Below are 27,052 nucleotides of genomic sequence, written 5' to 3'. Positions count from 1 at the left end.
ATGGGCCCTGTGCATCCTCATGTTCCAACAGGAAGGCACAAAGGGTGGAGTGGCCATGACTCTCCCTCAGTTCTCTTGCAATTTGAAGCCTGTGTTCACTGAGGATTCTGAAAGTGGGGATGAAGGGCAGATTATAGGATCCAGACCGATATCATCATCTCAAAGAACCACAGTTAGTGTAGGGTAAATAACCATTCTTTCTTCTTTGAGGATAGCAGCGTAAATCCCATGATAGGAGACTGGCAAGCAGTACTCCCTCTGGATGGAGGGAAGAGTAGTATCAGCTGCATTACTCAGAGATTGTAGTACCACTCTCCTGAACTGGGCCTCTGCCTTGGCCGTCTAGTCCAGGGCACAGCATTTGATGAATGTCAGTGGGTTACTCTACATTGCCGCCTTGCAGATTTTAAAAATTGGGAGGTTTCAGGAAGAAGTCACGCAGATTGATTGGTTGATTCAGATGGAATTCTGACACCACCTTGGGGATGAGCCTGGGTTTCAGCACCACCTTATCCTATGAAATGTTCTGATAAGAGGGTGAGCCATAAGGACTCTCTTCAGAGTGAGATGAAGTAAGGAGCATCCTGAAAGCCTTGAGAGGTAAGTAGGAGCAGGTTCTTTTGACCAGTGAGTAAGTATGTAACAGGCCCTTGATGAATTCTGATAGCTCTGGGTGAAAGATGGAACATGACTGCACAGGTGGATGGCAAACTGATATTGCTATTAGATGAACCTCAGTGGAGCTGAATGAAAGGCCAGACTGTTTCAGATGCTGCAAACAGTCTAGGCGCTTTGGTATTGAAGCGTGCAGAGGGTCCAAGCCATGCTGGCCCTGCATATCAAGAACCTCTTCCATTTTGACAAATAAGTCCCTCTGGTGGATGTTTTCCTTGTCTATATCAGGATTTCTGGGACTTGACTATAGCACTCCCTGTCCGTGGTACTTAACCAGCCAACATCCAGGCTATTTGGTAAAGGGACTTTGAGTCTGGTTGGACTATCTGACTGTGGTGCTGTGACATCAGAACCGGGCAGTTTTGGAGCTGAATCAAAGGGTGCATGGGCATCTTTAAGTCAGTCAGCCATTGGCCAGTAGGGAGAATGATGAGATTTACTGTGGGTTTGTTTCTTTTGATATTGGAAATCACCTGGGGATCAGGAAAGTTGGTGGAAAGGCAAATGGAGGCCTGGATTCCATTGCAGAAGAAAGGCATCTGGCAATGACCCCAGGTTCATGCCCCCTCTGGAACAAAAATTCTGGCGCTTGGTATTGTCTTTGATAGTTTATCGTGGGACCCCCTCCCCCAATGGAATATTGGCTTTGATGGACCTCTGCAGGGACCACTCATGATTGGTCACAATTGTTTGCTCAGGAAGTCTGCCAGGTCATTGCTGACTCCTGAGAGGTGAAGATCCAACAGGGTTCTCCCATGTTGGTGGCACCATGTCAAGTTTGATAGCTTCCAGGAAGAGGGGTGATAAGTGGGCACTGGCTTGCTTGTTTATGTAGGGCATCATGGAGATGTTGCCCATCAGGAGCTGCACTATGGAATTTTGGAGGACAGGTAGGAACATTATACTGGTTAGCCTGACAGCTCTGAGTTCCAGGATGTTTATGTGAAGTCCTATGTTTCCTGGGGACCAGGTCCCATTCATTTGTGGGTGGTCCAGGTGACACCACCCTGCCCCAGACGTTTCTGTGATCACACTCTTTGTTGGGAAGGCGGATGAGAACAGTACAACCTCCCACAGATTTTTGGGTTCCATCCTCCCTATCAACTCTGTGAGGACATGAGGTAGCACTGAGATCTTCCTATCACTGCAGTGTCTCAATGGAGAGTAAATGGACCTGAGTCAGAATTGTAGGGACTGAAGGTGAAGTCTGGCAAACAGTGTCAAACATATACACTCTGACATATGACCTAACACTTCAAGGCAAGTTTGTGATTGCAGTGACAGAAACCTGTCTTTGGCAGGTACTCTCTCAGCAATCTGGATTCAATCATAGTGCCTATCAGCTCTATCTGTAATGAGGTAAGAGATGATTTTTCATATTTCAGTCGGAGACCTAGCTGGGTGAACAGAGAGGTAGCATATTCTAGGCTCACTGCCACTTCCTGCTGGAACTTGCTTTACAGTCATCCATGTAAGGGTAGACATGGATGCTCTATCTCCTCAGGAATTCTGCCACCACCACTAGGCATTTTGTGAAGACTGTCAGTGCCACAGAGGGTCCACATGGCAGCATCTTGTACTGCTAGTGATTTGATCTCACTGTGAATCTCAGATACTTCCTGTGGGCCGGATAGATAGTTTTATAGAGGTATGTGTCATGTAACTCAAGAGCCACAAGAGTTTTGAGTCTGCAGAGATGGTATGAAGAGGCAAGCGTTATCATTCTGAATCTGATGCAGTGCATGTATTTGCTCATTCTCCTTGGGTCTAGGATAGCACAAAGTCCCTCCCCCACTTTAGCATAAGGAAATACCAGAAGTAAAAGCCTTCTCCTCTGTACTGCTTAGGTCCCTCTTCTATGGTTCCTAGAAGGAGCAACAAGGTCACTTCTTTTTGTAACAGTGAGATGGGTCCCTGAAGAGGGACAGGGATAAGGTGTAGAAACGAACACAGTAGACATCATTGCCCATTGTTAACACCCATTTGTCTGATGTAGTAGTGGATCAAACATGGTGGAAAGAGGTTAGGTGGTTTGCGAAAGTAGTGGGAGGCTTTGGATCAGCTCCGATGTGGCTCTCAACACTGCAGTCAAATCTGCTGCCTTTGTTTTGTCCTAAGATGTGCCCTCTGAGAACCTGGATTTCTCTTGGACTGTGGATACTACCAAGGACCCTGGATTTGCATGAATATTAAAATGTTCAAAGCCTTTTAAGATCATCTGGTATTTCTTTTTTCCACCTGTTTTAGACATGGGACAAAGAGTGGCTGGGGTTTGCCAGAGTTTCTTACCCAGCTGAAGTATTCTTGTTGATGGGGAGAACAATCCTAGCTGCATTTGTGAAGCTTAGACCAAAAAGCTTGTCTGCACTGGTATAGATGTTGATGTTTGTACTGGGAATCCTCCACTCTGTGCTGTTCCCAACTCTGTGGAGGATTTGGAGGCTTAATCCATGGAGTGATGTTTTTACATCTTCCTTGTAGGATGGTCCTGTGTGGTGGTTGAAACTATATTTATGCACTATGTGGCTTCTTCTCTTCGCATCACCCTTCTGTGTCAGGGCACATGTGCCAGCTCTGGTGTTGAGGTTCTCCGTGCTGGCTTTGATAGTGTCCTCTTTGTTGCCATCCCTTTTCTGACTGACTCTGGGATATGGTTTCTGCTTGGGAAAGTGCTGATTGATGTTTGCTCTTTCGACTCCACTTCAGTTTTCATTTCTTCTGAGTCTGAAGTGACTCACATAGATTGCTTAAGCAAATGTCACAAGTCAACCATCCCTGGACTTGTGGGTTCTGGAAGAAAACTATCTGCATGCTGAGCTGTCCCCCAGCAAAGGCAGCACTGGCTGTGCCCATCGATGAGGGGAGTCTGTCACAGGATGGGCAGGATTTGAACCTTGACAGCTTGGTGACCACCTTGTGGCTGGCAGTTGATGCAAAGCATCTCACCCTGCTGTAAAGGGTGTATGTGTCTCTTCTTTCTTGTACTTATACACAGTTGCCTACACACTTAGCGCACCCAATTCAAGGACAACAAGGAAAGACAAAGGGTGAAGATAATTTTTTTCACCAATTTAGTTTCAGAAATAGTGGGTTGGACACTCACTGGGTTTCATCTCGCTCCCATTAGTAGTAAGCAGGAACTCAGGGATGGTGATTACTGCTTCACCCTTAATGCCCTCACATAGAAGCATGAGGAGTGACAGGGCACAAATGTGGCCCTAGTGGACGTTGTTTTTCAAAAGAATCCAATCTTATGCACATGAGACACTGAAGCACCTACACTGGGATCCACACTGAAACACACTCAAAGAACCTTGTGTTATCAATCCTCAAACTACCATGAGATGGTCATTCACCACTATGACCACTTGTATGTTCTCTGATGTTCATCTTTTTCCAGGAGGGATTGTGCTTCCTTTATATTTGTACAGAACATAGCACAGTGTGGGCACAAATGGAAACAAATTATGCATAACAATAACACAATAACTGATTATTACTGTTAAATCATAGAATCATAGAATATCAGGGTTGGAAGGGACCTCAGGAGGTCATCTAATCCAACCCCCTGCTCAAAGCAGGACCGATCCCCAATTAAATCATCCCAGCCAGGGCTTTGTCAAGCCTGACCTTAAAAACTTCTAAAGGAAGGAGATTCCACCACCTCCCTAGGTAACGCATTCCAGTGTTTCACCACCCTCCGAGTGAAAAAGTTTTTCCTAATATCCAACCTAAATCTCCCCCACTGCAACTTGAGACCATTACTCCTTGTTCTGTCATCTGCTACCACTGAGAACAGTCTAGAGCCATCCTCTTTGGAACCCCCTTTCAGGTAGTTGAAAGCAGCTATCAAATCCCCCCTCATTCTTCTCTTTCGTAGACTAAACATCCCCAGTTCCCTCAGCCTCTCCTCATAACTCATGTGTTCCAGTCCCCTAATCATTTTTGTTGCCCTCCGCTGGACTCTTTCCAATTTTTCCACATCCTTCTTGTAGTGTGGGGCCCAAAACTGGACACAGTACTCCAGATGAGGCCTCACCAGTGTTGAATAGAGGGGAACGATCACGTCCCTCGATCTGCTGGCAGTGCCCCTACATATACATCCCAAAATGCCATTGGCCTTCTTGGCAACAAGGGCACACTGTTGACTCATATCCAGCTTCTCGTCCACTGTAACCCCTAGGTCCTTTTCTGCAGAACTGCTGCCGAGCCATTCGGTCCCTAGTCTGTAGCAGTGCATTGGATTCTTCCGTCCTAAGTGCGGGACTCTGCACTTGTTCTTGTTGAACCTCATCAGATTTCTTTTGGCCCAATCCTCTGATTTGTCTAGGTCCCTCTGTATCCTATCCCTACCCTCCAGCGTATCTACCTCTCCTCCCAGTTTAGTGTCATCTGCAAACTTGCTGAGGTTGCAATCCACACCATCCTCCAGATCATTTATGAAGATATTGAACAAAACTGGCCCCAGGACCAACCCTTGAGGCACTCCACTTGATACCGGCTGCCAACTAGACATGGAGCCAGTGATCACTACCCGTTGAGCCCGACAATCTAGCCAGCTTTCTATCCACCTTATAGTCCATTCATCCAGCCCATACTTCTTTAACTTGCTGGCAAGAATACTGTGGGAGACAGTGTCAAAAGCTTTGCTAAAGTCAAGGAACAACACATCCACCACTTTCCCTTCATCCACAGAACCAGTTATCTCGTCATAGAAGGCAATTAGATTAGTCAGGCATGACTTGCCCTTGGTGAATCCATGCTGACTGTTCCTGATCACTTTCCTCTCCTCCAAGTGCTTCAGAATTGATTCCTTGAGGACCTGCTCCATGATTTTTCCAGGGACTGAGGTGAGGCTGACTGGCCTGTAGTTCCCAGGATCCTCCTTCTTCCCTTTTTTAAAGATGGGCACTACATTAGCCTTTTTCCAGTCGTCCGGGACTTCCCCCGATCGCCATGATTTTTCAAAGATAACGGCCAATGGCTCTGCAATCACATCCGCCAACTCCTTTAGCACTCTCGGATGCAATGCATCCAGCCCCATGGGCTTGTGCACGTCCAGCTTTTCTGAATAGTCCTGAACCACTTCTTTCTCCACAGAGGGCTGGTCACCTCCTCCCCATGCTGTGCTGCCCAGTGCAGTAGTCTGGGAGCTGACCTTGTTTGTGAAGACAGAGGCAAAAAAAGCATTGAGTACATTAGCTTTTTCCACATCCTCTGTCACTAGGTTGTCTCCCTCATTCAGTAAGGGGCCCACACTTTCCTTGACTTTCTTCTTGTTGCTAACATACCTGAAGAAACCCTTCTTGTTACTCTTATCATCTCTTGCTAGCTGCAACTCCAGGTGTGATTTGGCCTTCCTGATTTCACTCCTGCATGCCCGAGCAATATTTTTATACTCATCCCTGGTCATTTGTCCAATCTTCCACTTCTTGTAAGCTTCTTTTTTGTATTTAAGATCATAGAATCATAGAATCATAGAATATCAGGGTTGGAAGGGACCCCAGAAGGTCATCTAGTCCAACCCCCTGCTCAAAGCAGGACCAAGTCCCAGTTAAATCATCCCAGCCAGGGCTTTGTCAAGCCTGACCTTAAAAACCTCTAAGGAAGGAGATTCTACCACCTCCCTAGGTAACGCATTCCAGTGTTTCACCACCCTCTTAGTGAAAAAGTTTTTCCTAATATCCAATCTAAACCTCCCCCATTGCAACTTGAGACCATTACTCCTCGTTCTGTCATCTGCTACCATTGAGAACAGTCTAGAGCGATCCTCTTTGGAACCCCCTTTCAGGTAGTTGAAAGCAGCTATCAAATCCCCCCTCATTCTTCTCTTCTGCAGACTAAACAATCCCAGCTCCCTCAGCCTCTCCTCATAAGTCATGTGCTCTAGACCCCTAATCATTTTTGTTGCCCTTCGCTGGACTCTTTCCAATTTATCCACATCCTTCTTGTAGTGTGGGGCCCAAAACTGGACACAGTACTCCAGATGAGGCCTCACCAGTGTCGAATAGAGGGGAACGATCACGTCCCTCGATCTGCTCGCTATGCCCCTACTTATACATCCCAAAATGCCATTGGCCTTCTTGGCAACAAGGGCACACTGCTGACTCATATCCAGCTTCTCGTCCACTGTCACCCCTAGGTCCTTTTCCGCAGAACTGCTGCCTAGCCATTCGGTCCCTAGTCTGTAGCGGTGCATTGGATTCTTCCATCCTAAGTGCAGGACCCTGCACTTATCCTTATTGAACCTCATCAGATTTCTTTTGGCCCAATCCTCCAATTTGTCTAGGTCCTTCTGTATCCTATCCCTCCCCTCCAGCGTATCTACCACTCCTCCCAGTTTAGTATCATCCGCAAATTTGCTGAGAGTGCAATCCACACCATCCTCCAGATCATTTATGAAGATATTGAACAAAACCGGCCCCAGGACCGACCCCTGGGGCACTCCACTTGACACCGGCTGCCAACTAGACATGGAGCCATTGATCACTACCCGTTGAGCCCGACAATCTAGCCAGCTTTCTACCCACCTTATAGTGCATTCATCCAGCCCATACTTCCTTAACTTGCTGACAAGAATGCTGTGGGAGACCGTGTCAAAAGCTTTGCTAAAGTCAAGAAACAATACATGATCAGCAAGGATTTCACTGTTAAGCCAAGCTGGTCGCTTGCCATATTTACTATTCTTTCTACACATCGGGATGGTCTGTCCCTGTAACCTCAATAAGGATTCTTTAAAATACAGCCAGCTCTCCTGGACTCCTTTCCCCCTCATGTTATTCTCCCAGGGGATCTTGCCCATCAGTTCCCTGAGGGAGTCAAAGTCTGCTTTTCTGAAGTCCAGGGTCCGTATTCTGCTGCTTTCCTTTCTTCCTTGTGTCCTTCTCAGTGGGCTCTCCCCAGGCAAAATCCCATTTAGCATTTATCAGTTAATATAATCATAGTTTCAATAATCTTTGAAAAGATCTGGAGACATCTGCTCAGATACCACAATAATCTACCATATTTTTCACACTTGTGTGGTATTTGAGAATCCCGTATCTTCTTAATGTTACATATTTGCCTCTTAGTATTCACTATTCTAGGAAATTGTTAAGGGGCTTATTCCTTCACCCACTTACTTCCCTGGTCCTTCTCGCATGAACAGAGAGCAACAATATCCGAAGTCCAAAGGTGCAAACAATTCGATGTTTATTGGGGTGAACTTCCAGCAAGCATGATTCCAGTTTCCTTCCTTAGTGTCCCCCTTCCCAGCTCTGACACCACAGAGCCTTACCTGTGGCACTGTTCCCATTCCTACCCTTAGCTAAACATGATTCCAATTTCCCCACCCCCATTCCCTGTTCCCATTTCCCCCACCCACACACTTCCTGATTGACTGCAGACTATATAGTAAAACTTGAGTTCTGCTTAGCTATACCTTAACCAATCATTTTACTGAAATTTAACTAACCAATCCTAACATATTGTAACATGATTATTTAACCAACTATATCCCACCACCTTAGTTAGTTTACACCCAGCAAAATTAATTATACAGCAGACAGAAACAATCACAGAACCAGACAGAGATTATACAGACAAACAATAGCAAAGTGGGAACTATAATGACAAAACAATACAGAAGTGAGGATTTCACATCTCAGCTACTGATAAGTGAGTTCTTGCCAGACAGGATGCTATCAAACTAAGTTTCCTTTTACATCTTCTAGGCACTTCCCTTTCTCTGAAGGCGATAGGTATTATCAGGACAGGACTGTATTCCTAACAGCCAAATAGCACCTTATTTCAATGTGACTAGTTTGGAACGTGAGGAAGTGACCAGTCGCTTCCCAGCTTATGGCTGCCTCTGCTGCTTAGCCAAAGGCCTTAGCCTCAAAACAGGGCCTCAGACTGTCACAGTAAGAGAAAGCTCTTACACCGGCAGACAGTGATTTTGATTCTTTCTTTTATACCTCTATAACTACCTAAGTGATAAGAATACACCTAAATTCTTAGAGTATAGCCCTTTACAGACAGGCCTGAATATCTATATCCTAACAGAAATCACTATAGAATCCCCTTCGTTATCACATTACCAGCATTTGTCAATTAACTTGCACAGTTTAAGGTGTGTTGGTGTCCAATGTACTCTGTGAATAATTTTAAACATTATTTTCATTTGTGACTGTCCTGATGCATTTGAAATCTTTCCCCAATGGCTACTGTAGATCTGAACTCTCAGTTCTTCTTCCACGTGACCTTTAAAGACTGAAGTGAATTAATTGGATAACTAAACTCCATTAAGGTAGAATATATTTTTGAGAGGACATGTAAGGAAAGTCACACAACAAATAGCCTATAAAGGGCTCAGTGCACCATGAATATATACTTAATAATGCAGTGTCCCAGCTGTTAATATATTATAAATCCTCTAGATTTAATTTCTGCTATGTTATGTCTATGTTCTGTCCTATGCTTCCTTTGTGCAATAAAATGTGGGACTGAAGCCTGAAAATCATCTTCTCGGAATCAGAAAATAGATTTCCACATGACTATAAATCCTGTCCTCAACCAATAAATCATTTCCTCCTATATTTTGATTTCGGCATTGACCCAGATAAACACCTGCTGTGATAGCACGGACAGTTGTTTATTTAGAAAATGAACCCAATTCAAGTCCATTTCATTTGAGACCCACCCTGCCATTATACCCCTGAAAATTGTCTTATTAATGATTGCTTGAGAGGAAGATGGGGTTTGTTGTACCTAATTATATTAGTAATTAAATAAAGAAGAAGAAATGTATGCATAAACAAATCATATATATTTGGTGGCATCTATCTCCCTTCACCTCATTGTAAGCTCTTCAAAAGAGGGACCATGTATTTGGATTTGTTTGTACAACACCTAGCAGAAGAGAGTCTCAATCCAATCTGGGACCTCTGAGTGCTACTGTAATAAAAATATAAGTAGGGCTGTCAAGCGATTAAAAAAATTAATCATGATTAATCGTGTTGTTAAACAATAATAGAATACCATTTATTTAAATATTTTTGGATGTTTTCTACATTTTCAAATATATTGATTTCAATTACAACACAGAATACAAAGTATACAGTGTTCACTTTATATTTATTTTTGATTACAAATACTTGCACTGTAAAAAACAAAAAATAGTATTTTTCAATTAACCTAATACAAGTACTGTAGTGCAACCTCTTTATCATGAAAGTTGAACTTACAAATGTAGAATTATGTACAAAAACCCTACATTCAAAAATAAAACAATGTAAAACTTTAGCGCCTACAAGTCCAATCAGTTCTACTTATAGTTTAGCCAATCACTCAGACAAACAAGTTTCTTTACATTTGTAGGAGATAATGCTGCCTGCTTGTTTACAATGTCACCTGAAAGTGAGAACAGGTGTTTGCATGGCACTGTTGTAGCTGGTGTCGCAAGATATTTACATGCCAGATGCACTAAAAATTCATATGTCCCTTGATGCTTCAATCACCATTTCAGAGGACACGTGTCCATATTGATGACGGGTTGTGCCTGATAACGATCCAAAGCAGTGCGGACCGACGCATGTTCATTTTCATCATCTGAGTCAGATGCCACCAGCAGAAGGTTGATTTTCTTTTTTGGTGGTTTGGGTTCTGTAGTTTCCGCATCAGAGTGTTGCTCTTTTAAGACTTCTGAAAGCATGCTCCACACCTCATCCCTCTCAGATTTTGGAAGGCACTTGACATTCTTAAATCTTGGGCTGAGTGCTGTAGCTATCTTTAGAAACTTCACATTGGTATATTCCTTGCATTTTGTCAAATTTGCACTGAAAGTGTTCTTAAAATGAATAACGTGCTGAATCATCATCCGAGATCGCTATAACATGAAATATATGGCAGAATGTGGGTAAGACAGAGCAGGAGACATACAATTCTCCCCCAAGGAGTTCAGTCACAAATCTAATTAAGGTGTTTTTTTTTTTAAAGAGCATCATCAGCATGGAAGCATGTCCTCTGGAATGATGGACGAAGCATGAAGAGGCATATGAATCTTTAGTGCATCTGGCATGTAAATATCTTGCGACACCAGCTATAACAGTGCCATGCGAACGCCTGTTCTCACTTTCAGGTGACACTGTAATTAAGAATTGGTAGCGTTATGTCCCGTATATGTAAACAAACTTGTTTCTCTTAGCTATTGGCTGAACAAGAAGTAGGACTGAGTGCACTTGTAGGCTCTAAAGTTTTACATTGTTTTGTTTTTGAATGCAGTTATGTAACAAAAAACCCCTATGTTTGCAAGTTGCACTTCCATGATAAAAAGTTTGCACTACAGTACTTTCATGAGGTGAATTGAAAAATACTACTTCTTTTGTTTATCATTTTTACAGTGCAAATATTTGTAATAAATAATATCAAGTTAGCACTGTACACTTTGTATTCTGTGTTGTAATTGAAATAGAAATATTTGAGACTGGAGAAATCCCAAAAAATTTAATAATGCCAATTAGTCTATTGTTTAACAGTGCAATTAATCGCGATTACTTTTTTAAATCACAGTTAATTTTTTTGAGTTAATCACGTGAGTTAACTGCGATTAATCGACAGCCCTAATAAAAAGACTAAGAATTTTATTATATTTTATGATTTGTTAACAACTTAATAAAATATACTGGTTAATATAAAATCATGTTAATTTCCAGATTTTTCCTCTTAACTAATTAAATTGAATGTTGCCTATACTATTTAAAGAGATTACTCAATTATACCAAGCCATTAGCAACACAATAAATACATAAATTGGGAGTACAAGTTTTGGAGTTTGTAAATCTTAAAGTTTAATCCAGGCTTTCCATTTTCACAAATGAATCTGCTAATTATGGCCTGTATTTGCTTTCAAAAGCTATCTGAAGATTATAGGTGGAGATTACCAAATATGTAATTAAACTGTAGCGTCAATATCATTTTCTGAAAAAGTCTGAACATGACTCCATATTGTTAGCGGCAATTTGTTCCACCTCTCCCAAAGTTCAGTGTTTCAGTACAGGACTCACTCGCCTTTATTTTACCCACAAGTGCCTTACTTACAATTATTCTGGGGATTACATATCCTTACTGACTTTCTGTATGGTCCACTTAGACAATGTTGTTTATGTAAGAGAGAATATAGTAAGAAATATTCACTTTTTGTCCAATTAGTGTTGAAGCCAGGCAATTTTGAAAGTACTTCATACATTCTATCAAATTTGCAAGCTTCTCTGGTTCCATGAGTTTTTACAAAACCACTTATATTCTTATTGGATATAATACTAATGTAATCTCTTTGGATAAGATATTTGTTTTAATGGCCATGGCAAAAAGGTCCAAAGCCATAATAAACATAAGATGATACTGGAAGCATCCTTGCCTTACATCTATTGATATCTGAAATGGTGAGAAACTATGCCCCAATCTTGCAGTCAGACTCTCATAGGCAGATTCCTTGAGCCCATGTGGATCCAATTCTACGATCAGGATCAACATTAGTACATAGAATAGAAACTGTTGGATTTATCTAAAATAAATGCAAACTATTAACCAAAAAATATGCTTTTTGAGATTAGCAAACAAATTCCTCTCCACCCTGTCTAATGCCTTCTCCATATCCAGCATCATGACGACAGTGTAGCATGAATCTTTCATGTGCCACATTAACTAGAAGAGACCTCATTAGTTAGTATTCAGAATTCATTCTTTTATAAACAACTTCAGAAATTATGCCCTAATTTTGGTGCCAGCTCCTCCATTAAGCCCATAAGCACTCTTGCAATACTTTAAACACAACGTTAATGAATTATATTAGATAGTACTTTGTACATTGCTGTAGGTCTCTACCTTGTTTTGGTATTAATGACATTACTACTTTATTCAGATATATCAAGAAAAGTCTATTATTATCAGCTTCCTTAAATATTCCCAACAAGACTGGGGTCGGCTGACTATTGTAGATCTTGCAAAATTCTGAATAGCATCACCCAGAATCCTCCCAGGACGCAACAAGTGTACAGCTGCCAACATTCCCTCCTACCTTACAAGCTTTTCTAGAGACTCTGGCTCATCTTCAGCAATAAAAGCCATATCAAAACCCTCTAAAAATGTGAGTAAGTTACAGTCACCATTTATTTCTGATTCATAAAGTTTTTTTAAAAATAAAGAATACAAAAACTCTCTAGTTAATACCTGACAAACTACGTACAAATCTGCCATCTGATGTGATAATGATGGGTATTATTCATGGTGCTTGATGAGCATTGACTTGTGCCACTAACAATTTTCCCGCTCATTCTTCATATTCATAGTTTTTGTTTGAGCCCGAACAAAACACATTCAGCCTCCGATTGAGATCATATTTTGCACAAGCCAGTTTAATCACACGGCGCTAAATACCTTTTATAGGCATCTGACAAATGCTGCCCTTTTGCTTCAAGTTGTCAAGTATGATTTTTTTAATCAATGTTGTTTATCTTAGCCCTCTAAGATACAAACACAGTTCTAATATGTGAGTTTCATGCTGTAGTAGATGAAATTAAAGAACCCACATTTTAGGCAATGACATCGCTTAAATCCCATGTGGGGGTGGGAGAAGAGGGGAGAGTGGCAGGGGTACTTAGGAAGTACTTTGCTAAGACTTTTTTTGCATGTGGCATTCTCCTCCCCTCCCTCCGCATGCCCTGCCAGCTCCAATGGCTGGCACATGTAGGGGAGAGGAAATGATCTCCTTAACTCACTTTTGTTTGGTGGGGAGGGGGAAGGAATGACTGAGTCCAAGAGGCCACAATCTCCATCCAAATTCTCCTCTTTACATGGAGGGGAGGAAAAGATTTGGGCCTTGACAGGCTGCCCCTGTCTATTCCATTTCTCCATTTCATATAAGGTACATCAGCTGAGAAAGGCCACCTTCTGCTTATCCTTATCACTGAAGATGGAAGGACTGAGCTGTGAGACACTACTAGTATTTAAATCCCAATTCAGCAAAGCATTTAAGCACACACTTTGTTGAATCGGGACCCTAGAACCTTGATGCCTCATATCCCCATATCCAGAAAAGTCTTTCTATTGTCTAGAGAGGCCCTGGGATCCAAAGAATATATCCTCTCATATATCCTCTCAAATGCCCCTGTAGATCTGATTGTTTAGCATCTGAATGATTTGGTTGTGCAACTTTAGGGTTTTTGAGATTACTGTCAGTGAAGTAGCCCCCTTACTTTTGTGCTCACAGAATTGGTAGTAAGTATAACATAGTGCCCTCTTGGTGTAGTCAATATTCAAGGAATTCAGATATGTGGACACCAGTGTGAGCCTAGTGTAGAAACAGGACTCTGCCCAGCTCCAGATAGGAGACTTCTTTTTCAAAGGCAAAGGCATTCTATTCTGTCTTCCTGTTCCTACAGAGATTTGAAGCAAAGGCAATAAATCTAAAAGAACAGCTTTTACTATCTCCCAGTTCATTCTGAGAGGGATGAAAATCCTTAAATTCTTGGATGTATCTCTCAATATAATTAATAAAAGCATCTTGGGCCAGGACAGAAAAATTTAATCTCGAAATACCAAAGGTCATCTTATAGCAGGTGTGGAAAGAAGATAAGGAGTGTGCTGTGGTCTGCAGAAGGAGGGAGAGATGTTGTAAGAGAAGTCATCTGAAATTGAACAGGCAGACATAAAAAATAAATCCAATCCAATCAAATTATGTGGATGGGAGAAAAAAGTAATCCTTCTCATGGGTGCAGTTCTTGCCAAATGTCCATAATTCTGGATGAATGCAAGAGCAGCGATAAGCTCCCAGATGCAAGCAAGCAATCAAAAATTTCAGTCGGAGCGCCATGTTGAAATCACTTCCAGAAGCCCCTGAAGAGTTTTTTCCCCAACAAATTCATCACCTGACTTACTAGGATGTAAAACCTGAAAAGCACAATGGGTGACCAAAAAAGGGATCCCTAATAAAACAGTGGTTCTGATCTCTTCTATACTGCAACCCCATGTTACAACATACACAAGAGAGAGTGGTTGCCACTCCCTTAGACCTGGTGCTTGCGACCCCCAGGTTCAGAACCAGAAACACAAACAACTAGAAAATGTACTGTAGGGAATAATCCAGCATGGGCAGGGGATAAATCAGATCACATACTAAGTAGGTTATGTCCATCCCTAATTTTCCTGATTCCATGAAGGGTTAAGGAAGACTAAGACACTTTTCCTCCTGATGGGTCTTTTTCAGACTTGTGCATTTACTGATGGGAAGATAACATTCATCAAGGGAATATCAAAATTCCTTGTAACAGAATAAGGCCAAAGGTAAGCACCACAAGCCACACTAAGGAAAATTCCAGGCACCTAATTTTCACAGATCCTTTTCCAAAAGCAAGACCTGCTGTTAGGATATAGATATTCAGGCCTGTCTGCAAAGGCCTGTACTTTAAGAATTTAGGGGTATTCTTATTACTTGGCTAGTTAGAGATATAAAAGAAAGAATCAAAATCACTGTCTGCTGGTGTAAGGGCCTTCTCTTACTGTGACAGTTTGAGGCCCTGTTCTTAGGCTAAGGCCTTTGGCTAAGCAGCAGAGGCAGCCATAAGCTAGGAAGCGAACAGTCACATCCTCACATTCCAAACTAGTCACATTGAAATAAGGTGCTATTGGGCTGTCAGGCACTATCAGGACAGGATTGTATTCCTATCACCTTCAGAGAAAGGGAAGTGCCTAGAAAATGTAAAAGGAAACTTAGTTTGATAGCATCCTGTCTGGCAAAAACTCACTTATCAATAGCTGGGATGTAAAATCCTCACTTCTGTATTGTTTTGTCATTATAGTTCCCACTTTGCTATTGTTTGTCTGTATAATCTCTGTCTGGTTCTGTGATTGTTTCTGTCTCCTGTATAATTAATTTTGCTGGGTGTAATCTAATTAAGGTAGTGGGATATAATTGGTTAGCTAATCATGTTACAATATGTTAGGATTGGTTAGTTAAATTTCAGTAGAATGATTGGTTAAGGTATAGCTAAGAATATTACTATATAAATTAGGGGCAAACAGGAAGTAAGTTGGGATTCGAAAATAAGGAAAAAGGAACTTGTATTTAAGCTTGCTGGAAGTTCACCCCAATAAACATCGAATTGTTTGCACCTTTGGACTTCGGGTATTGTTGCTCTCTGTTCATGCGAGAAGGACCAGGGAAGTGGGAGAGTGAAGGAATAAGCTCTCTAACACCTGCCAGACTCCATAAAGAATAACTAACACTTAGTTCATTTTTAGCATAAACTTAAGTATGTTACAGGCTTAGCGAATGTAAAAGGAAAAATAAGAGTTAAAGGCAATGGGCTAAATTTTGTTCTGTTACATCAATGTAATCGTTCTAACTTTAATGAGGGTGTACCAGTGGTACCCGATAGAAAATCAAATATACATTAAATGTCACATCTTCTTAGTGCATTTAAATTAAAGCAAAATAGAACCATAATAGAAGAATAAATAAACCTAATGGTGCATAAAATACAGTAATGAACATAAGTAATGTAACAAGGTTAGGACCCAGGATGGCTTAGGACAATTTGATCCCTCTAAATCACAGATGCCAACAGTTAAGCTACACCAATGGTCCCCAAACTTTTCATGGCCATGTACCCCCAACCCCTGTCCGTGCCCCCACCATGAGCCTGGTCAAGGGGGCCAAGGCTGGGGCTGTAGCTCGGGGGTGGGTCTGGGGTTGGGAGCAGAGCTGCGGCTGGGGGCCAAGGCTGGGGCAGAGCTGCGGCCAGGCTGTGGTGGGGGCTGGCAGCTGGGGCCGCAGCCGGGTGTGGAGCCGTGGCCGGGAGACGGGGCTGTGGCTGGGGGCGGAGCAGAGCTGGGGGCGGAGCAGGGCTGGGTGGCGCTCTCCCTGCCCCTGTGGGGACTGGCCAACAGTTTGGGAACCACTGGGCTACACACAGAGGGAGAAATTTTTGAATGCCAGATATAATTTCCTTCATTAAAAGATTTTTAGATCAATGATTTTTTTTGCCATTGACTTCAATAGGAATAGGAGAAAGCCCAAAGAGTAAGAAGCACGAGTAGGTGAAATCCTAAGCAAGAAAGATTCTATTTTCATGTGAATATTCCTTGCAATGAAAAATAAGACCATCAGCAGAATTTTGTCTAAACAAAATGTTTTAAAAAGAGTTTAATTTTAAAAAGCAACAGAATAGTATTTAATTGTATCAGTTCCATATAGCTTACCAATAAAGCTATATGTTACTGTCAGGGAAAATCTAAAATTCCTATTCAGCTGATTTTCATAAGATTCATCTTCAAGAAATGTAATTTAAATCTGAATCAAAGTGACGGCACATTTTAAATACTCATAAATTGACCACAGCATATTTATAATTATGTTGATGTTGTTCTGAGTTGAGTCAAATATAATAAATTTATTGAGGATGTCATATATTACTGAGGTGCCAAATTCTGCCCTCAGATCTGTATATGCATATTTCTGAAAAACAAAGTTAATACTGAGTTTGAGGGGCTTAAAACCTAAATTATAGATAGTACACTCTCCCTTTGTCCAGCCCCCCAAAATCACACATTTGTGATTGTGGGTCCTTCAAAAAGGGGTGAGTTTCCACCAAGAGGGGGAGTTTCCAATGCGAGTTAGAATTATTAGTATGCAGTCAGCTGAAAAAACACAGATCTTCAGGCAATTTATAAAGCATAAATTACTGTCAGCCCTTAGCTAGAATAACTTGTGTGAAAGCCTGTGTACTGTAGATATGTAACCAATAAGGAAATGGTTGTCTGATTGCATGAGTTTTACACATTCTCTAGCTCCACAGCAGATACAAATGCTAAATCTAGCACTGAAGAGGCATCATGCACAATGCCGCTAAGATCCATAAATCAATGAATGCATTATACTCATCCATGCACGCAGTTTTTCATCTGCAATAGATTACTCTGTACTTATATTCTTCATTATTCTTAACCACTTCAGACTAACATGTGTATGAGAATACAGTTGATTGTAATGTGCACATAATAAAATATGTTACAATTGGATAGATATTGTATAGCTAGGCTGTCTATATTTTATTTCTAATAGTATCATGCCTGTCGGATCCAAAATGGGCTTCCTAATAATTTCTTTAAGCAGAGGGAATGAGGCACTAGGTCAACACAAAAACTTGCTCTTAATAGTTTGCAAATATCTGCCATTTTTTCCTGTAAAAGGGTAGAAAAGAATTTATCTCCATAGGCCTGATCTTTAAAATTTTAAGTACGTGAGTAGTTTCATTAACAGAATGAGACTGTTAATGAAAGTAAAGTTATTCATATGTTGAAGTGATTGCAGGACTGTGCTCTATATTAGGAAATAATGACTTTGTAACATGTTAATAAATTATTCACTAGTATATATATTTCCATTTAGTAAATTGGATTTATATTACCATGCACAAGCCATAACATTAATGAAATAAAAAAGAAGATTTATTCTCACTAATGTGCATGCTCAAATGTATGAAAAGTACTTTGAAATATTTTCAAAGAATTAATAGCAAACTTGGCACACAAAGCAAATATATACATATCTTTTAGCCTTAGTGTGATCATTGAAATTTACATAAAACATCTATTACTTAAAATCAAGATCAAGGGCAGAATGGACTTTCTGTTGAATACCAAAGTAATTTCAAGGAAAATAGATGCATAATGTGGCATTATAAAGTGGTAACTTTAGTTCACTCAACAGTATCTACTATTTCAATTATTAGACATGAAAATATACATGTACTGACTTACCCTCATCTTTGCACAGGCATCCTGTGTTGATTCTGTGCCTCTAAGCTCTTTTACCAGCATAGAACCTAAATACTAAAATAAGAATACATTCAATTTTCTGTAGTTAAAATCCAGAGCAAAGACAAATCTACAAAAGACTGCTAAAAAGCTGAGGAAACCAGAATAGTAGTAGGTAGCCTAAATGTTATAGGATTTGGATTTTTTTTACTATATACTTTGAGATACTGGAATTTCAAATGGAGGTTGTTACTCCATATTCTGTATAAAACAGGAACATTTACTAACAAATGAATTTAGAGGGAGAACTTGTAAGTGGTACCAGCAAGTAGTTCCTCAAATTAAACAGAAAGCACTCCAGAGTGCCATCTTAAAAAATTGCATCTGATTGCAAGCATTTATCACTTTTTTTAAAGCAGCCATCTGCAAAAATCACATCACTGTATATAATTATAGAGTTGCAGAAGACAGTAAAGCTAAGCTATGTGCAGCTGATGTGAGCCAATCAATATGCACAGATATTTAAAATATACTGGTTTCAGAGTAGCAGCCGTGTAGTCTGTATCCGCAAAAAGAAAAGGAGTACTTGTGGCACTTTAGAGACTAACCAATTTATTTGAGCATAAGCTTTCATGAGCTACAGCCCACTTCATCGGATGCATTCAGTGGAAAATACAGTGGGGAGATTTATATACATAGAGAACATGAAACAATGGCCCATTGTTTCATGTTCTCTATGTATATGAATCTCCCCACTGTATTTTCCACTGAATGCATCCGATGAAGTGGGCTGTAGCTCATTGTTTCATGTTCTCTATGTATATAAATCTCCCCACTGTATTTTCCACTGAATGCATCCGATGAAGTGGGCTGTAGCTCACGAAAGCTCATGCTCAAATAAACTTGTTCGTCTCTAAGGTGCCACAAGTCCTCCTTTTCTTTTTTTAAAATACACTGTTTCTAGGCCTACAGTCAGAGAGTCTCTTTAAAGACTTTAGTTCACACCTGTGTGCCACAGATATACGGACTGAAAAAAGGCAAAAATGTACCCTTGTTTCAGGATAGATAGTAGTGGAGCACAGTACAGTACTGAGGGCCATAACCTGGTGCATTACAGCTAAGATAGAAAGGTAAGAAAGCCCAGTGCAACTGCATAAATATACGGTAGTCTAGTTTTATTCAGTTAAGTATTGTAGGTTATATAAGCTAAACATCTGTGATTCTATCTAAGTCTTGGATCAAGTCCCAGTTAGGGCCAGATTCTGCCCCAGTGAAATGAATGGGGGTTTTGTTATTGACTTCAGTGGAAGCAAGATTGGGCCCTTAAGGTAGAACATTCACATTGGAACAACCTTTGATCTAAGAACATTTAAACTAAAGCATATAGTCTTAGGGTATGCTTACACTTAAAACTGGTACAGATGTGTTGTACTGCTTCAGTGTAGACACTCGCTATGGCAATGGGAGGAGTTATCCCATCGCTGTATTTAATCCACTTTCCCAAGAGGCAGTAGCTAGGTTGACGGAAGAATTCTTCCATTGACCTAGAATTGGCTACACTGGGGGTTAGGCTGGTATAGCTACTTCTCTCAGGGGCATGGATTTCTTACACACTGATGTAAGTTTTCAGTGTAGACGAGCCCTCAGCTAACTGTGCTCCCTTTGCTGTTATAGGCCAAGTCAACACCATAAACTTACATCAGTAGTGGAGAAATCCACCCCCCTGAGCAACGCAAAGTCGACGGGCGGGCTTCTCTAGTGGACACAGTTGTCGTCTCTCGCAGAGATGGATTAACTACGTCGGCGGGAGACGCTTTCCTATCTGTGTAGTAGCGTCTTTACTGAAGCGCTACAGCATTTTACGTGTAGACTCACCCATTGCTTATCTACAGTTTGGGCAAGATTAGACCTCCCTGTTTGTAGAGGCCCAAGGAGAGGGCACACAGGAACTGCCCCTCCTCTTTTGCTCCTGTGCTCTGCCCCTGCACAATGTGCTTCTTGTGCTGCTCTGACAGCAAGGCACAGGCACAGCCACTTAACATTTCCTCCAAAACTTTCACTTGGGCAGACAGGCATGGAAAAAATGTCTCTTTCCTCATCAATTTCGAGCCCGTGGCAGAAGGAGGGCAAGGGAGAGAAGGGAAAGCCAGTCCCAACCCCCAAAGTGCTATTAGACATGCAGCAGCAGGCTCAGCTCTCCCCACTAGCTACCCTGTGGGGCTAACAGCTACTGAGAAGGGTCCTCACACCAGCTGAAGAGCAGAAATGGCCAGACGCTGCCTGCAGGAGAGCCAGAGGGATGAGAATCCAGCTTCCTTCTACTGCCTGTGCTCACAGCAAAGGGGAGGAAGAGCTCCCGCCCCAAAGAAGGCAGAGGACAAAGCACAGGTGGCCAGGTGCGAAGGAGAAGGAATGGTGCATCCTCTTAGAGAGAGTGACAACAGCTTGGGCTCCCTGAAGATTTTGTCACAGCCTCCTGGAGCTACAGCTGAGGCATTGCACCTTTGTTCCACCCCAAATGAGAGTCTGTGTATAAAAGAACGTTGGTGCCCCATGTGTTTTAATATCCTATCTTCTGACTGATCCTGCAGGGACAAAGAACTCATGATCCTTCGTTTATGCACATTTTCATCTAGTGCCATGGAAATAATGGGCAATGGTTATATTTGATTATGACTTCACTGCTGGATCAAAGCGCAAGGTAAGATGAGCTTTGAGAGGAAAAGTTTCATTAAACACAAATAGCTGTCACTTAGTAAACTTTGTAAGGAAAAATATGGAAAAAAAGCTGAAAAATGAAATGGATTTCATTTTTTTTGTCTGATACATGTAGGATATGGGGCCATGAGCCCTTGAAATTTTACCGGTGTTTGTAACATCTTTGTAATAGATACCTTACTATCTGAAAATTCTATTGTGGCTGAACTTGTGTGTATAAAAGCATCAGTTTATAATATTGGGGAATGCGGCATGGTCACAGAAAGTGTGCCATTTGCTTTCATTGTCACTTGGATAGCCCTGTAGCCTTTTTCTGATGGCATCATTTCTCAGTTGCTATAGATGCATGGGCTGTAATACATCAGAGAACCAAAACAAAAAATATTTCTGATGTTTGCTTCTTATTTATTAACTATGGAATTGTTTCAGAGGAAATAAAGTCCATTAAAAATAAAGAACAACCTCCTGTTGCTGGAAAATATTATAAATTAAAAAAACTCAACACCGTCAGCATTTAACATGATCAGAAACACATATATATGCAATCTATCAGAAACCAAAGCACTGATTTTACCAATACTTACAAATGCTTTATAATCACATGACTGGAAGATGAGTTTCTCTGGGTGATGTTGCCAGTACTGTACTGGAGTTGATGCTGTCGCTTCGTTAGGCGGTCGTAAGGTAATTGAAGGTTCTCCCCAGTCTCCTGTCTGAAAATCATATTTATTCTAAAAATAACATAGGTTGCAGGCAAATCTGCTATAAAGTTAGCTCTCTATTGATGTATCTAATTTACATTTATTGTGTACTTACTATCTCTATGTTATGTAAATAATATAATATATGAATACAACCTGTATAATACTTTTCATGGTTTAGTTTATAATCCAAGAATCACCTTCTCTACAGTTCAGTGATGCTTGAACTTAATTTGTTTACTTTTTGAATAAAATAATTAAACACTTGAATTCTTTCAAAAACATGATTAAGTTTGAAAGATATGTATGAAAATGAGAGCTCTTGAAAAGCCATAAGATATAGAAAAATCCCTCCCATTGATAGAAAAATAATTCTGCTTTGTGTTTTGCAGATTTTTCTACACAGCTAACAAATTTCCTATTACCCCAATTTATGTCATTAATTGATAATACAATATGTATATTTTCCCAAACAATCCAAATAATTCAGACTGTGATATGATTTAAATACTTATTGTCTACAAACATATAAGGCTAAAAAGCTAAATATGCTGTTGTAATTAGGCACAATTTCACTTCTTAGAAAGCAAAAAACAATTCTGAAGAGTAAAATTTTGTGCCAGGGCAGTGAGCCACCACCAGCTAATCAAAGACAATTTGTTGCCACCAACAGTCATCAACAATTCACTATGGAATGAGGCAAATTCATAATATGATTATTTTTCAGGTTAACAAAAAATAGTTATAAGCAGACCTTTGAAAGCCCAGTTGCCTAATTTATTGTAAATGTTTTGTATGCATCAATTCTCTTTGCTGTGAACAATTCTTACTGTTTTATATCATTTTAAGTTTCTCCCTATTATCCCCCAAATTTCAATCTCCTGAGCTAGGAGCTGTGGTTTTTTTTTTTACTCATTTTTTAAATCATTATTGTCTACATTATTTTTTCCTCTTTAATCTCTCTACCTATACATTTACTTTGATCACCTTTTATTGATGTCTGCCTGTATATTTAACACTATTTCCTTTTCACATTTACACTTAACATTTGTATTAATGACTACCTTTGTCTCTTTCTGTTACCCTCTTCTGACATTTTTCTCAGGGCCATTTTTCTCAGAGATATGTCTCCAGCCCACTACAGGATAATCAGCGGGCTTGTAGTTTTCTCCTAAATTGTTTCATCAGGGTTATTGTTTGTGCCCAGAGGAAAAGGTTGTAGAGGTCCAGTCCAAAAGGCCATTACAAACTTGGTGATTCAGACATGGATGTTCCCCATCATGTATAATTCTGGGGCTACGATCAACCTTCAGAAATTCTCTTTTTCTGCAACAGATTTTCTCTCTCTCTCTCTCTCTCTCTCTCTCTCCATTTTCCTCTCCTATGTGATTATTTTCTACTTTGATTTGTTCTACCATTTTTTCTACCACTACATCTACAAGGATATTTACCATCTTTGCAATACTTTTTTCAGTTTAGGTTGGAATTGGCAACAAATTGTTGGCAGTTAATTAACATGTAATTTAATAGAAAAATGGAATTGGGTTAAGATTCTTTTTAAAAAAGGTTATGGAAACACTTAATTGATGTAAAACATATGGAAATATTCTAACCAAAGAGCGATTTAAAAGTCTAGCAAACCACCACCGTATCAATTAAACCAGGACAGAGTAAACAAAACAAGGATGGTACATCCATTTTCATGTGTCACACAGTAGTGAAAGGACAGAAACTTGCACAACTTTGCAATGAAAAGCAAGAGGTAACTCTGGAAACATCAATATTACTCTGCCGATGTGATAACTTAAAGCAAGTGTACACATCATAAAACAAGTAGAAGCCACTTAACGCCAAGATTATTGCTCCCATCCACAGATGGTACAGTACAGTAATTCACAATCTGCCTATTTAATGTTGCTTAGATACTCCAAAAATAGGGACCTTATAAGTACCTAGCAGCTATATGGAATGTCCCTCTGCAGAAGTTAGCAGTATAGACTGCATAGCTGCAACATTCACATTTTGGAAGGAAAGCAGTGTTGCCACTGTTCCAGTTATGGCATATTGTGATGTGTTCAGAGAATATTCACCCTCTTTTACAGAAATGCTGATTCAATACGATTAAAAAGAAAGGGCATCGATTTGGAGCCTGATTTTCTTCTCTCTCAATTCAATGCAGGATTTACTACCAGCTAAAAGGAGAGCAGGATTGAATCCTTCAGGAGAGTTTATGTCGTCCCTAATAGTCGATTGTTCAAGGGCCCCTAGATGTCAGAACACTTGAAATCCTCTTGCCTTAAGACTTTTTTGTTTCAGTAGTGGCTTTTAATGAACTAAAGATCTGCTGGACAATTTATAGGAGGAAACTGTTCTGCCGGGAGGCATGCCTCATGCATTTAGCAAGAGGACATTGCCATGGACCAGGCCTGATAAAAGGATGGATGGAGTAAAGAAGCCATAAAGGTAACGCCTTTGATCCTTGCTTCTTGAACCCTGACTATTTCAGGGATTTTAATAAGGTAGGAATAGGAGTCCCATAGTAGAGATGACACTGGGTCATGTCTCTAGAACCCCACGCTGCACTGGTCCAAAGAGGATTTACTCCCATACACAGAGGACAGATAGCAGTAGGAGATTAAATGCGGAGTAAAATTAGTAAATGAATTTACAATTTGGACTATTTTTGCACAAAACATATTAAAAGTAAAAGTATTAAAAAAACATTTAAAAACTGTTCAGGAACCAATATTTCAGTCTGTGAATGGAGAGCAGTGGCAGGAGAAACAGTGAATATTGCTAACAGACAGGTCTAATGTATAAAGGAGCTAAGAAGCAACAATCTTGAGGAAATAAGAAATAATCTTCAGATGAAACAATAAAGATCAAGTATGACACACTTGCAGAGGGACTGTACAGATACCATTCCTTTGTATTAATCACTCTATTAATAAATACAATCATAGAAACAAAGACCCTATTCCTTTTCAATTTAGATAAAAAAAAATTGATAAAATTACCCTAAAAGTGCTTGGGACTAGAATGGTGGATCTAAATACATAACACAGCTGAGAGAGCTACAGAAACCTGCTGTTACTGACAGACTATTGGAGTTGAAGACCTTTTGTGTATTCCAATCAGCATCTTCTTGTAGAGATAGCAACTACTAAGAAATGCTGCAAACAATTAAACATTGTATGCGTGGATAATTTTTGATTGATGAAAACAGAAGGCATGTTACCCACAGAGCCCTGTAATGTTCTTTTGTAACTATATCATGTGTTCTTTAGCATTCAGCTGAAGCTATGTTTTCATCTCATTTCTTTTTGATTGCCTCCTACCAAGCTCCTTATAATTTTAGACAACGCTATTGCCAATACCCACTATTTCTCCTAAGTCAATAATAGCAGTTACTATTTGAAAATACTTAGACTGGAACAAATACGCATGCCTGTATAAACAGAGCAGTAGCCTTTGTCTATCCTTACTCCATCATCTCCCTACTGATTTTCACCTTCACTTGTCCCATCAGGTCTAAAGTTAGATTGTAAACTCTTCAGGATGGGGACCATGTCTTTCTATTTATTCTGAGGGGTAACAGGGCAGACTCTACGACCCTGTGTAGGAATAAAGGGCTTTTCTGTTGAGTCACTAAAATGCTGTACTGAAATTTAGGACAATTATAGCTGAGTCATGTTGGCAGGGGAGTCTAGTTAATTCCATCTAGGATATAAAGGAGTGGAAGCAGCTCTTTGGGCAAGAGGAGATCCTAAAGGGAAACTGTAGGGCTTGAGGAGGAAGCTTAGGCTTAAACGTTTGAGTTACGAATAATGAAAAACCTGAGGGGTGAGTTTGGATACTAACTCATGGTCCGTATATTGGGATTCAGGCCATTCACAAGTACCTAATGCATCTTCAGCCACTATAAAAATAATACAATGGTCTCCATTTGTAAGCTAAGACACTGGACCTACCATATTTAATTTAGTTTTAAATAGCACGTATGTTCTTATAAATCTTTTGATTTCAGTACTTTTATTTGTAAGACCCAGAGATAACCAAACAACTAAATATTTCATATTACAACACACCATATATGTGGAGGTGATATCGCTGTGATGAATTGGAGACACATGTGATAAATTTATTCATTGCATGTCTTTAGTTTGTCAAATACCAGAGCAATTTATCACATGCTTGTGGTAGCATCCCATGCCCACTAGTCTGTCTCCTTGGGCCTTATTTTAACATTCCATACCACTCCCCCTGCCCCAGCTTCCAACAGCTACTGTGTTGTTTGTTTGTTTGTTTTCCCTAAACTACCCTGAGAGAGAAATGTTTCCTTCTCTTCCTTCCTGCAAATATGGATTTTCCCCTCACAAAACTACACCAAGCCAAGTCCAGTGGGGCAAGATTCAATCCTTCGTCAGTGATGGATTTTCTAGCCATAAATGTCAAAGCTTTGAATTCAGGTATCTCATGTTCCTACAGTACTTTATACCACTGGGAATGGGGAGACTTCCAGCTTCCCAGTGGAACACACCATTCTTGCTTCTCGCCCTAGAAAAGACTGATTTATTGGATATTAATTAAGTGACACTGAAAAAGTAGATTAAAACTATTAGGCCATTTTTAGAATTGCTGCACATACGCTAGTTTTAATTTTTCCCTCCTGCAGTTTGACTCAAGGTAACTAAGGAATCTGACTGCAGAGACAGAGATGTCAGAAGTAATCCCCAAACAATTTTTATAAACTCTCTAAACCATTCATGAATTCTTTCTAAAATATGGAAGGTACAAAACTTGACACAGAAAAGCTAGAGTAGGCCTGTTTTAAAGGGTTTTAAATTTTGTTTTTTAACTGAGACTATTTGTTGTAATTGTCCACCAGTAAAGCCAGGTGCCTTAGTTCCAGCGCTATGCATTAGTTACCAGGACTATAAACAGGAGCACACACAAGACAGTGCTTTTAGCTGAAATTTTAAATTTTTGGTCCCTGGAGGAATTTTAAGTGTTCTGTGGACCAGTCAAAAATCTAGTTCAATTTTTTTTTTTAATATCCACAGTTAGAAGATAGGTTTCAGAGTAACAGCCGTGTTAGTCTGTATTCGCAAAAAGAAAAGGAGTACTTGTGGCACCTTAGAGACTAACCAATTTATCTGAGCATA

General features: G+C 40.3%; 1 protein-coding gene across 12 annotated transcripts in view; it reads right to left on the bottom strand.

Annotated features, from left to right (window-relative positions):
• ANKS1B (ankyrin repeat and sterile alpha motif domain containing 1B) overlaps positions 1-27,052 on the bottom strand; it is a 736,839-nt gene that overhangs the window by 33,700 nt on the left and 676,087 nt on the right. For all 12 annotated transcript variants that reach the window (XM_043545507.1, XM_043545504.1, XM_043545515.1 and 9 more), the window contains 2 exons: positions 21,771-21,899; positions 18,472-18,543 (listed from right to left, as the gene is read on the bottom strand). In XM_043545507.1, coding sequence (XP_043401442.1) covers positions 18,472-18,543; positions 21,771-21,899 — 201 coding nt within the window. The remainder of the gene's footprint in view (positions 1-18,471; positions 18,544-21,770; positions 21,900-27,052) is intronic.

This window comes from Chelonia mydas, chromosome 1, assembly GCF_015237465.2.
Source record: "Chelonia mydas isolate rCheMyd1 chromosome 1, rCheMyd1.pri.v2, whole genome shotgun sequence".
NCBI lineage: Eukaryota > Metazoa > Chordata > Testudines > Cheloniidae > Chelonia > Chelonia mydas.
This window is presented reverse-complemented; position numbering and strand designations above follow the sequence as displayed.